Here is a 13,079-nt window from a genome sequence, read left to right as displayed (position 1 = left end):
GACACCGGGACATCGGGACACCGGCACACCGGCACACCGGGACACAGAGACCCCGGCACATCGGGACAGAGGAGCTCGGGAGCGGTATGTTGTGCTGGCCGGGGCTCGGAGCGTCCCTCCCGACGGGAATCCCTTCCAGGAGCTCCTGCCAGGTGTCCCGGGGATGTCCCCTCGGGGATGAGCAGCAGGGCTGCGGCACGGGCAGAAGCCGCAGGTTTCGGGGCTGCTGAGCTCGGGTCAGGTTGGGCTCTGTGCCTGTAGAGGAGTACCCCGCTGGCAGAGGCTGCATGGACAGAGCTGCTGCTGCCCGGCTGTGCCAGCACAGCCCCGGGGGAGGCAGCGGCAGCAGCAGCTCGGTCCTGGCCCCAGCAGCATTGGCGAGGAGGTGCCCTCGGTCCTGCGAGGCTGAGCCCGCTGTGACCCGCCTGGCACCGCCAGAGCTGGCACTGCCCGGGGCTGGCACTGCCAGGAATTGGCACTCCCGGGTCTCAGGAGAAAAGGCAGGGTAAGGGGAGAGAGATGCCCTACTGCATCACAACCAAAAAGAAATTAATTTCTTCTCTGAATAATATTTTGTTAACACCGGGCAAAAATAACTCGTTTCATTAGATTGACTAGATGATTTTCAATCATAGTTTCTCCAGTGGTGATGGTTAAAATCCAGGGGCTGAACAGTCTAATCTAATGTAACATCAAAAAAAAAAGCAAGCCACAAAAGGTGAACTGAACTAATGCACGCCTCCTGGCTATTTGCCTTCCTGTGTTTTGCATATTACAAATTCTTGGAAACCTTGGAAAGGGCCTGGCTTGTTATTTATATAGTACTAAACATGTTTGTGCTTGTGAGCTTACATTAACAGGCTCTTTGCAGCGTTTTAATGAGCTGGATAAGAAATGAAACTAGTCATGCTAGTATTGTTTTTCTGATAAGAAGCAGAAGACCCATAGTTAATGTAATTCAGACATGTCTGAGTTACTTGCAGCATATCTAGTGACATGAGTCAGGCTGAGGGACATGTAGCTGTGTTATGTAGTTCTGAAAATCAGAAACTGAAAAAAAACACAGATATTCATATAGAAGGAACTATCTAGGGATGATATGAGGGCCAAGTTTTGTAAAACCTTTATTGCTTTCTCTTACAGAGCATATCAACCTTTCCTAAATCCTAGATTGTGTAATGGCTTGTGGGTGTGGCTGTAGGGACAATGAAAGATTCTGGATGACTACAAAGCCTTTCTTTTAAATAAATCTTGTGATTCTGTCTCTACTCTCCCTTTACCAAAGGATTTAGATGTAATTCTCAGTATTTCACTGAAGTTCATGTAGCTGGAACATCTCACAGTATAAACTGATCTTTTGCTAGTTTTATTCTTCTATAATTTGTGATATTCCTACATTCATACAGTGACTACATTTCAATCTACCCTATGACCAGAACCCAATTAAAGTATGTGAAACAGGACAGTGGTTTTCTTAGTAAAGAAGAGTCAGTAAAGTAGAAGAAAAAGTATATTAAAAAAGGAATGTTTGAAGAGCAACTAAATCAGCTGCTCTGAAATAGGATGTTCTGTAGGATTTGGAGAGTTCCAGGACATTGCAGAAGCATTAGATATCTCCCTGTGAGATCTGCTTTTACTCGAGGAGTGAAAAACAGGAAGGAATTGCTTTCAGTTTCACTTCCCAGCTTTAAACAGCAATCTTCACTGAAAGGAAGCAGTTAGAAGAATCATAACAGACAAATTATATTCATGGTTTAACTTCAACTGGATAATTTTTAAACAACAACTAGGTTTCTTTTTTTATTTTAAAGCTTTCAAACCTATTAAAAAGGAGTGCCTGTACCATTCTTGTTTACACTCCCACTTTAGGATCTCCTGACTGTTTTGGATCTGTCTCTAATAGCAGTTGCTGCTGTTGTCTTGCTTCACTCGTTACCCCAGAGAAAGAAACAACTCTCAAGGTTTCAGCTGGTATCAGTAAGTGGGGTTTTTTTGGGGGTGTTTTGGGTTTTGTTTTGGTTTTTTATGTGTGTGGTTTACGTTTGTTTTGGGTTAGTTTTCTTGGGATTTTTTTTTCTTTTTTTTTTTTTTTTTATGTGGGCTGAGTTGTTTGGTTGGTTTTTGGTTTCTTTTACTCCTTGGCAACCATGATTTGTTATCCTGTGAAGGCAAATACTGGATATGTGATATTTATTAGTACCACAAGAGAAATGGAATAGCTTAAAGAACTGAGTAGGTGGTAACGTGGCTGCTCCAGGGTTTACCTGAGCAGGTTTTGTGGTCAACATCAATACAGCTCCCCTTAAATCACTGCAGTAAATTGTTCATGTGAAGTACAGGATGTTTCTGAATGGCTGCACAGGGTACTTAACACCCCAATGCTTTTCTGAGCTGAGGCTGATTTCAGGATACTCAAAACGTGGCTGTAGGCATAGAAAACCCAGACTTATGTAGTAGTTGAGACATATCCTAGAAGAAAGCTGAGATATTTCAATTTATTTTTGCTTGTAATTGTAGTTTCACTTTCCCATACAGTTTAGAGAGGCAAATATCTTTTACCAATAATAGAGAACTCTGAATAGCTCTTGTGTGAAATGATACATTTAAAAAAGTATGATACAAAACTGTTCTTTTGCAGAACGACTACAAGCAGATCTACAACAATGCAAGGTGAGTAAAATATAACCAAAATACCAACTTCTGCTAACATCAAAGACAGAACATTCAAGCAATATTTGCTTACCTTAGAATTATATTAAATATGTATGAATGTTTTAATCTGAAATTATTTACATTTTAAAATGAAATATTTTAAAAAATGTAGAACCTACATTTTCAGATCTTGATTTCTGAAGTTAAGTAAAAATAATAAATAATTTAGTAATCTTGAAATTCAAGTTATTTCTGCTTAAAAACTGAAGCTGGTAAATATTTTAAATCCATAACCCTCTCCATCTGCAGGTGAGGCATTAGTATAGTCTGAACTTGAAGAAATTGAGAGAAAAGGTTTTACACAGAGGGGAATGGCTCACTGCCATGTTCTGTACTGGAAGGCAGCCTGTCAGTTCCTGGTAATGCTTTGAATTCAAGCCTCTTTCTAAATATCAATGGACAAAGACATCTTTGCTCCAGACAGAGTGAACTGACCCTGCGTGAGCAGGGCTTGGACTAGATGATCTCAGGAGGTTCCTTCCAGAGTAAAGGATTCTGTGATCCTGTGACATCTTCATGACATCCTGTGCAGTGCCTGTCTTTTTCTGCACTTTAAGGACCAGAACTCCATTAAATTTTATTGATGAATGCATTGTTCATAAATACAACCTTGATGTATATTTTTTGCTGTACAGAAAACAGCTGCCTAGATTTTATTCTATGTGCACTCTGGAAAAGGAGTCAGTGCTGGGGATCTTTCACCCAGGGCAGGAGGAAATGATCTCAGAAATACTCAGAGCATATTTTCCATTCTTCCAGGACCTCAACCTGCCACAGCACCTGGAATGCCCTATGGCTCCCCTCAGCAGGCCCCTGGGGCTTACCAAGGTGGGTGGCTTGGTTACAGATCTGTGAGACCATTAGGAAATAAACATGGGGAATATGGGCCTGTAAAAGGATGAGCATCTCCAATTTACCTCTTGCCTATTAATTCTGTAAAGTCTCTTTTAACTTCTGTTTTGCTGAAAAGTCATTTCTTTCCTTTGTAATTCTATATATTAGTATGTGCTGAGCAGTGCCAACAGTGGAAGAAGATAAAAATGTCAGGTGCTCCTCAGTGGTCATTGTGGGGAATTTGCCAGGGAGTTTTGCTGGGTGCTACTGATTGCAATTAATGTGCAGCAGATTCTTACTGATAATCAGACTTTTTAATTATCATATTACTTCAGTATTTCACTTTATTTTGCTCTAGAAATACAGAAGTGAAGAAAGAATTGTTTTCTTCTTGCAGTTCTGCATGTATTCATTTCCTGTTTGCAGGTGGTTATACCTTACACTTTCCCTCGCTCTCTCCTCTTCTGTCTCATTTTCTGCTCCACTTCAAAATGCAGCCCTCCTGAACAGCTTCTCTCATTCTGGCAGTGATTTCTTTCTGAAGAAGCAAATCACAGTAAATATCTAACAATCAGGCTCAGAGCATAAGTCAGAGGTAAAAAGCAAAATGTTTGGTCTAAGTTACTGTGCTGTTCATAAGTTAAAGCTTGTGCATCCTGGGACAAGGCACTCTGGGGTCTGTAAGTACACTTGGCTAGCAGGGAACAAGCACTCACTCTTGTGCCATGGAGGTTGCAGGAACATTGTTATTTTGAGTAATTTTATGTGCACCCACATAAAATTTATTTACCCACAGGAGCTGTAGGTAGTTTGTGTGCAAAACCTGTCCTTAGATGTAAAAGTGATTTTGAATTCCCGAAGGAAGCATTCTTCTCAGGGGTGGGTGATGTGGCCACCTGTGAGTTTTACATCACCTGAGGTACTGCTCTGCTCATGGCCACAGCCTGATCCTTCACCTGCACTGGTCCATGTGTTGTAATGTGGTGTGAAATTTGTGCTGAGCTGGGGTGGGCTGAAGGCCTACCAATCATCTGGTTTGAAAACTGGAGATGAACTTTGCTAAAAGGACATTTTCTTCACAAAAGTAGAAGGTATAGTTCTAGCAAAACTTTATCTTGAAATTCCTCATTTGCTCAACTGTCAGCCTGTAAATGCCAATGCTTTCCATGTAATTTAAAGTATTTCTTCTCTACTTAGAAATAACCTTCATTTATTTATTTCTGGGTTTTGATTTACTGTTTCTACGTGAATGAAATTTCTTCTGTATTCAAGAGTGATACATTTTTTTAATTTATTTGGCTTGGTTTTGTGTGAGACATCAGAACCTCCCACAGCAGTGTAACTCCCTTCATGAGATTTATTGTATCCATAACTGAAATATATAAGGCATAAGGATGTCCACAGTTCCAAATAGTGAAAAGATTACTCTTTTGAAGATGGACGGGGCAATTATTTTCCAACATTTAACTTTCATAACTGTATCTCTCCTACCATGCCAAATGTCACAGGTGCAGGGAACTATGGATTCCAGGCACAGCCCATGGGATTCCCAGGTGGATTTGTTGCTCCACCTGTCCAGAACCAGCCCACCATGGATGGGACAATCTGGATGCCTATCCCTCCTTCTATTCCCAACTGCCCTCCTGGACTGGAGTACCTCACACAGGTACCTGCACCCTTCTTCCTCCCCCAGAGATGAGGTGTTCTGCTCTGGGAAGCAGCCTGCATCCATGAAATAGCTAAATAAAGCATCTGTGTTGCAGCTGCATGGGTTGCTGCTTGCGGGCTGCTAAGTGAAGCCTTTTGTAATTTCTGAATGCAGAGGTGCCTGTTGGAGATGTAGCACTTGTTCACCTTCCTGACAAGTAGGGTGCTGGAGGATGAGGGACACAAAGCTGTCATGCAGCCTTCCCATTTCTGAAGTCACTGTTTGGGAAATGTAATGTCCTTTGGAAAGGACTATAAAATAAATACCTATAATATGGGCAATGCTAGCACATTACAAGCACTTAATTTTCTACACAATGCTTTCTTCACAGCTCTTAATATTGTTAGTTGAGCTGCCAGTCTGACTTCACAGCACAGAGAATGCTAATAGCAAAATAAGAGTTGTTTTCACATTACTGAATATGTCTTTGTACTGTAAAATACAGCTCATCTCAGCACTGGAAAGATTAATACTGATGTATTGTTGCCAGTTTTGTAAAGTGCTAAAAATAATAAAAAAAAAAAGCACTGGTGAGGAGACGCTATTTTCCCCCAGAATTTTCCTTAGAGCTGAACAGTAGCTGAGATTCTGCTCTAAAATAACCCCATTTCCTGCTCTTGTCTGTATGGAGTCTCTGGGACATGATGTGAGAGCTCTGTCAGGCTCAGTCCTGAGAAGAGCAGAGGTGTGTTAGCCCTGTGTGCTCATAACCAGACCACTTTGGGTTCAGCTCCCCCATCAGCTCCAGAGCTGTGAAAAACTCTTCTGCTAAAGTGGCAGAGGACAGGGCAGGGAGGTGAGCGAGCTATTTCCATACCTTAACTGGTAGATAATCTGTCTCTACACCATGTGTTGATCCATATGTTTTTATTCTAAAATGAAGCAGCTGCAGTTCTTAAAACTACGGTTTTTCATATTTGCAACTTGTTAACTGTTTATTCTGTTTAATTTTTCAACCATGAGCAGATTGACCAGATATTAATTCATCAGCAACTTGAACTTCTTGAGAGTAAGTACAAAGTATTTAAATCTAATGATCCCAACAACAGTAAAGTTTAGGCTTTCCTTGATACTATGTTTTTAAGGTGGTTACCACCTTTGTCTTGTATTACCTGTCTTTATTCCTGCAGAAGTCCTGAAGAAGCAGAGGAGAGAAAGGAGAAAATAGGAGGGAAGAAAATTTTCAGCAGGTTCTATATTTAAAAGATACACAGCAATACAACTGAATAATCTTGGTTATAGATGTTATAGTTGATGTATAGCTAGTTACAGATGAAGTCATACATTTCCAATGTTACTTGTTAACAATGATTTCTATTCTCTTCTCTTCCTTGCTTAAAGATCTTGTTTTCTGTCCTGTCATATCCCACCTAATTCCATGTACTGGCATGTAGCTTTGATCCCTTTTACAGGCAATCCTGCTGTTTTAGCAAACTGAATGGCTTTCCTTCTGCTTCCCTCATTCTGTGCTTTAATACCCAAGTTATCATTATCAATGTCTTTCAAACAGAAGGAATAAAATGGACCATACATCCCAGATAACTCCTAATGTTGCTGCTGCATTTTTCTTTCTGTTTCTTTCTAAAACTTAAAAGAGTGCTTTCATTTTTTATAGAAATTTAAATTATTTAAAATTTCTGTCCTGGTTCTTGTTTGAAAATCTTGAGGGTTTTTTGTGGCTTTCTTCTTCTGAACATATTGTGCTCTTTTCTGGCTTCACCCCCAGATTCACAACTCTCTCTAACCCTCATCCATTGCACTCTCCCCTGAGGACTTTCCCTGCTGGTGCTTGTGCAGGCAGCTGCTGCCTGTGGCCAGAGGAGACACTGGGGACAGATGGGGATCTCCATTTCTTTCCACATGTCCTTGTTCATGGTGGCTTCTTCCCTCTGAACTTCTCCATCAGGCTTCTCTGCTTGAGGCTCCTTTCCTATCACTTCCCTTTGCCAGAAGCTGCCTCTGACAGACTTTGAGCAAGGCTTGCCCTCCCAAAGAGCAGCTGCAGAGCTATCAGGGGGTGTCTGACCAGACACCCCGAGGAATTTAGCAGGCTTTTTCCCATTTTTCAGTTGTGACTGACTTTGAAACAAACAACAAATACGAACTGAAGAATGCTCTGGGACAAAGGGTGTACTTTGCAGCGGAGGACACTGACTGCCTCACCAGGAATTGCTGTGGGCCGTCGCGGCCCTTCACCATCCGCATTACGGACAACCTAGGCCGCGAGGTGATAACGCTGCACAGGCCTCTGCGCTGCTCCGGCTGCTGCTGCCCCTGCTGCTTGCAGGAGGTGAGTTCCTGCCTCTCCCTGCCTTCCTGCTCCTGCCACAGGCACCTCCCGTGCAGTTTTAAGGTGGGGTTGTCTTGAATCGGGAGGTGAAATGAGTCAGGGTTTGCCAGTAAAGGTGTGGGAAGAGGTCTGTGGGATTTGTGCGTGGGGCTCTTGGTCTGGGAAGAAGCAAGTGTGCTGCAACGCTTGGGCTCACTGGCCAATTCTGATTGTGGTAATGAAAAATCTGATTGAACGGCATTTCCGAGAACTTGTGCCTGGTGCTGAAATCTGCACTGGGGATGGACTTGGAATGGAAGAGTAAGGCAACAGCTTTCATAAAATAACAGCTGGAGTTTTCATTTTAGAGCTCTGAAAGCTATAGTGACACTCAACACGGGAGATCATGAGGTTTTTTTAAATATTAATGTAATTCTGGAATGATGCAACTTCTGAAACTTTACATCTCAGCCTACCCAGAGCTCCTGCTGAGGCATTTGTAGTAGCTGCACCCTATAATGCCTTCACTGAATGCTTTTGGGATATTTGCTGCCTTTGTTTCACTGGGCTTGGGTCTTTATATTGTAGATGCATAGTTTGTGTGCTCCAGATCCTGAGGAGTCTCTTACTGTTTTCTTGGAGGCAAAAGCTGAATAAGAGGTTTGCAGTCTGAGTGGTCCTCTGAAAACACTCACAGCAAAATGCTTTGTAAAGCCAGATCCTTGTGGAGAAATAGTTGTTTTTCCTTTGTGTGCTGGTGTGGGTTTTGTATCACTAGCATATGGAAGCATGATCATTCACTTGGAGCTTTTCTCTTCCCTGTGAAGCTGGAAGTCCAGTCTCCTCCAGGAACAACAGTTGGTTATGTTGTCCAGAACTGGCATGTGTGCCTGCCAAAGTTCACCATCCAGGATGAGAAAAGAAAGGATATACTGAAAATTGCTGGCCCATGTGTTGTGTGTCGGTGCTGTGAGGACATTCATTTTGAGGTATGCAATGTAAAAATTGTTTGCCTGTATCTGTTTTCAGACAGTAGTTTGATATTAGTTTCTTGCTCAATTTACTACCTACCATCTGAACTGCAGTATATATTAAGTAATTGCTACATCTTCTTTTAATGTTGGTATAATCAAATAACTTCTTTAGATACCTAAATTTCTCTAGATAAACCAGACAAAATTCCAGAAATGATGTGTTAATGCCACTCATCAGTGATCACTGAGAATTCCCTGTGGCTGCACACAAATCACTTAATTAAAATCCTTAGCAGCAAAATCTTTTTGAATCTCTTATGTCAGGCTCTAAGAAAAATAGAGGTATTAAGTACTTATTAAAAATACTTCCTTCACCTAATTATTTAATCATCTAATAATCATTCAATAAACTAGAAAGTTAATTTAGACCTGAAATACAGAGTTGAATGACTGAAGAGTTACAACTATCCTTTTGAAATAATATTGATTAATACAACATTGTTTTTGTGGACATTAAGTAAAAGATACACAAGGCTACAATTTAATGTTTAAAATTATGTTGCAGATAGTTACTACAGCAAATTCATATCATTTTATTTTGGAACTAATCTTTCACATGACCCAGAAGACAGGCTCTAACTAGAAAATGTAATGTTGCCAGAGGGCTAATCTTTGCTTTTGAACAGAAGAATGTAACTTGTTTAATTTTCACTTGAGCAGTTCCTGATGCATGGCAGGAGAAGCTAATTCACTGCCTTGGCTAAAAGACACCACTTCCAGCAGTGTGTGTGCATGTGGTATCCCAGCACCATCAAGGAATTCAGCTCCCCAGTCAGATTCAGAATCAAGTTCATGGCTCTAATACTTTAGACCAACTCTTACAGTCTGATTGCCTTTTGGTACAAACCCTTGCACTCAATAACTGTAATTAAAATAACAGTCTGATGCTTTTAAATGGATCTATTTCAAAATGGATTTGGAAGTATTATGAATGATGAATGAAGGTTTGATGATGCTTTTTAAAATTTGATGTTAAACCATAGGTGAAGTCTCTGGATGAGACTTGTGCTGTTGGGAGGATTTCTAAGCAGTGGACTGGATTTGTGCGGGAAGTGTTTACAGACACAGATAACTTTGGAATCTCATTCCCAATGGACCTGGATGTGAAAATGAAAGCTGTCATGATTGGTGCTTGCTTCCTTATCGTAAGTCTGTCATTCACTAATAGATGAACACAAACAAACTTTTTCATCTCCATGTTTAAATTGTGATGGTAAAGGAGTCAATTTTGAGCTCCTTCAAGTGGGCGACAGCTTGTGAACTTTTGTGTGTAAAACTGACCACAAAAGGCAACACAGAATTATTTTAGACAGGAAGCTTATTCTAGACTACATGAAGTACTGGTATTTAAGTGTTCTTGTATTTAAGAAGAGTTTCAGATTTGGTAGGACTGAAAATAGGAAAAGGGAAGACTTCTTACAGACTCATTAGCAGAGGAAAGCAAGTTTATGGATTGTGAAACCAGTAAAATAGTAATTAGCAATAGCCAAGAGACCCATCTGAAGCCCAAGCAGCCCACTGGGCTGGTGGACAGCTGAATGCTGCAGCCACTGCCTCCCATCTCTCTTTGGGAGCACCTGAAGCACTGAATGGAGCAGGATTAATGCTCTCAGAGCAGTAATTTCCAAATGGAGGGGTTACTGCAGAGATCATTGAACTTGTTAGAGCACTTTGGCTGTCAGTAGTGCACTGCAGCTCACTTTCCTCTGTGAAAACAGTGTGGAACACACTCCTGTTTCCATCTAACAGAACAATTCTGCATCAAAGGACCATTTCAGGACCTGCACTGCTTCTGTGCTGGCTGGGCTGCTGGTGGGCAGGAAAGGGCCATGTGAAGCACCTTGAGTTTGGAAAGGTCTCACCAACCTCTGACAGCCCTGGGCATGAGCAGGGATTTGTTTAGCTGTGTGTTCCTGTGCGAGTGCATCAAGTGCAGCGTTAGTGAGTGTCAGCAATCTGGGCTTTCAGGCACAGCAATGGGCCCCCACCAGTAAACTGAAGATAGCCATCATTGTGAGGGACTCCAGCCTGAGGTAAAATGAGAGGGAATGGGTCAGGTTGAACAAAGTCAGGGTGGAAATCCCGAGTAAAGGAAGCATAGCTTTGGCTACTGATAAATTAAAAGTTCCCAAGCTGGTCTTTCACCATCTTTCAGTCTCTGTGGAGGTCCCATTCGGAGAGACCCAGGGGGTGAGCACATGACAAATGTGCCCCCACCTTCTTCTCACCCTTTCAGTTTCTTAGAGGAAGGTGTATATCTTGTAATGCAGCCAGGGGATCTCAGAAATATGAACTACACTTAAGAATTATTTGTTTTGTTTGTTTGTTTGTTTTTTTATCCCCTTAGGACTTCATGTTTTTTGAACATAGCGGTAAATAAACATCAGCAAGCAGGAGTTTGATAATGAAATCTAGATGTTCTGTATGGAATGAAGAAGAACATGGATCTCCCAAGTTTCTGATGAATTGCAGCACTCCAGTGAGAATATGAGAAATGCACATGTTATAGTTACATTTCTGTAAGCTAAAAGCTTTATGGTCTTTTTATTATTTTTTTAATCTGAAAATTTTTAGTATTCAATAATTTTTATTTTTTTGAAATAATTTTTAGTATTCAAATAAGGACTCTTTATCTGTACAGATCTGAACAGATCAATAATATGATTTAGAGACATACATAGCAACATTTTTTTTCCAAGAACTCTGTAATTTTAAAGTAACTAATTATAGTTGTTACTTATAACTACTATAATTATACTTTGATTCCTAAAAAGAGGGCTACTTCTATATTAAATATTAAAAATAACCTAAGCCTAATAAAGAGACACTGATTTTTTCCTGGGTATTCTCCTTTGGTGGTTCTGCTGTGGTGTTCACACTCTGTTGTTTCCATCTTCCTATCAAATACATACATTCAGAGCAAAGTAATGCATTTGAACAGAAATACCTGAAATAGGTGTAAAATGTTATTATTCTCTGTGCTGGGTGTGTCTGAGCTGGAGTTCATTTCCCCAGCAGCTGTCCCAGAGCTGTGCTTTGCTCTGGGAACTGGAAGGGTGCAGATAACCCAGCAGGGTTTTGGCTGCAGCAGCGCTGTGTCTCCAGCATTCCCACCTTGCGTAGGCTGGGGGTGGGCAGGCTCCTGGGAGGGAACACAGCCATGCCAGCTGACACAATTCACCAAAGGGACACTCCATACCATCACATCGGCTCAGAGAGAGCAGATAACAAAAGGAAGGTGTTGTATTCAGTTTTTAGAGTGTTTGCCTTCCCAAGCAATCACTTCCATGCAGAAGCCCTGCTTCCCAGGAAGGCACTGGGCATTACCTGCAGATGGGAAGTACAGAATAAAATTCTTGGTTTTTTCACCCTTTGTGCACACAAAGACAGACTTTTGCTTTTGTTTGAGTAAACTGCCTTATCTTAACCTACAAGTTGCTCTGTGTTTTATTCTATCTCCTCTGTCCCTCTGGGAAGGGGAGGCATAGGGTGGCTTGGTGGGCACCTGGCACCCAGGCAAGGTCAACCCACCACATCTAGAGATGGATATGTTGTCAAATACGACTCCTCCTGAGCATGACCTCATTTTCTTATTTGGGTTGTTTTGAAACTTAAGGCTTGCACGTTCACCAACAGAACTGCAGAGGTGACAGGAAACTGTCTGTGCCTGCTTCTGTTCAATAATCCTTTAGTAACTGCTTTGTGTATGAATGTGACCAGAGGCAGTTACTTCTCAGTTTCTCCAGTCCTCCTTGCTTCTCATTTAGTCTGTGTTTTTCACAGATTGTGAGTCTGTTTGTTGTTTTGAGGGCACAGAGTAAAATGAACAAGTGTTCTGTGTAAACAGAACAGTTTCACTTCAAAAGCAGACACATGAAATGGCAGGTCAATTTCTTAGCATTTATAGCTTTATTTGAATTATTTAAATGGTTTATTTAAATGTCCAAGCAATGGATAAGTGGCAGTTTCTTACCCCAGGACACAAGCACATGCACAGAATGGTTCTTGGAATGCAGCTGTGGGGAGAACTCTTTGCCAGTATTTTCAGCTGCATTCTAGTTCTGCTGAAGAGTCCTTCTGTTGAGTGTTCTCAATTTATTGGTTGCTTCTGGCCAGACAGAAAGCAAAAGAAAAGAGAAATGCCATTGCTGCTGTGTACCTGGATTCTCTTTTATGTTGGAATAATTGTGCAAATTTGGGACAACGGTCCAGACTGTTCTGAAAGTCTTTAAATTCTATATTATTCCTTGTTAAATTAGCTTCTGCTGCTGAAGTTCCTTGTATATGGAATTGCTGGAAGTGGATTTTTGATTTATCAGTACTATTCTTAGGGAATTAGCTTAATATTATTATTTAAAAATATGTTGTGCTTTATTGACCATCTATTAATGAGATACCAGAAATCCAATCTTCCTAAAATCTGATAAAAGTTTCTGATTACTTGAATTAGGAGTAGAAGCTACATGTGTTAGAAACCAGACCTGTCCTCTAGGGATTCATGTAGTTAAGTCCATCATTATTA

The 13,079-nt window shown here is 41.1% G+C and overlaps 1 protein-coding gene across 4 annotated transcripts; it reads left to right on the top strand.

The window, feature by feature from the left end:
- The first annotated feature begins 5 nt into the window (after positions 1 to 5).
- PLSCR1 (phospholipid scramblase 1) lies at positions 6 to 11,402 on the top strand. 4 transcript variants are annotated; one of them, XR_001523388.2, is made up of 11 exons: positions 6 to 84; positions 1,870 to 1,977; positions 2,639 to 2,670; positions 3,472 to 3,540; positions 5,055 to 5,212; positions 6,221 to 6,263; positions 7,324 to 7,544; positions 8,351 to 8,512; positions 9,541 to 9,702; positions 10,905 to 11,121; positions 11,154 to 11,402. XR_001523388.2 is itself a non-coding variant. In XM_015638294.3 (9 exons), the coding sequence occupies exons 2-9, from the start codon at positions 2,664 to 2,666 to the stop codon at positions 10,935 to 10,937; spliced, it is 855 nt and encodes a 284-aa protein (XP_015493780.1). In that variant the 5' UTR covers positions 1,657 to 1,977; positions 2,639 to 2,663; the 3' UTR covers positions 10,938 to 11,402. The 4 variants fall into 4 exon arrangements, 1 of the variants encoding a protein (XP_015493780.1); XR_004498706.1 differs by lacking the exon at positions 6 to 84 and having other exon boundaries at positions 1,657 to 1,971; XM_015638294.3 differs by lacking the exon at positions 6 to 84 and having other exon boundaries at positions 1,657 to 1,977; positions 10,905 to 11,402.
- The last annotated feature ends 1,677 nt before the right edge of the window (positions 11,403 to 13,079 follow it).

This window comes from Parus major, chromosome 9 (assembly GCF_001522545.3).
Source record: "Parus major isolate Abel chromosome 9, Parus_major1.1, whole genome shotgun sequence".
In the NCBI taxonomy this organism is placed as follows: Eukaryota; Metazoa; Chordata; class Aves; order Passeriformes; family Paridae; genus Parus; species Parus major.
This window is presented reverse-complemented; position numbering and strand designations above follow the sequence as displayed.

Excerpts from the sequence above, each read along its gene's own strand:
- PLSCR1 (XM_015638294.3), top strand. Across the intron at positions 5,213-6,220 it reads GACTGGAGTACCTCACACAG|ATTGACCAGATATTAATTCA; the intron begins GTACCTGCACCC and ends AACCATGAGCAG. Across the intron at positions 7,545-8,350 it reads GCCCCTGCTGCTTGCAGGAG|CTGGAAGTCCAGTCTCCTCC; the intron begins GTGAGTTCCTGC and ends TTCCCTGTGAAG.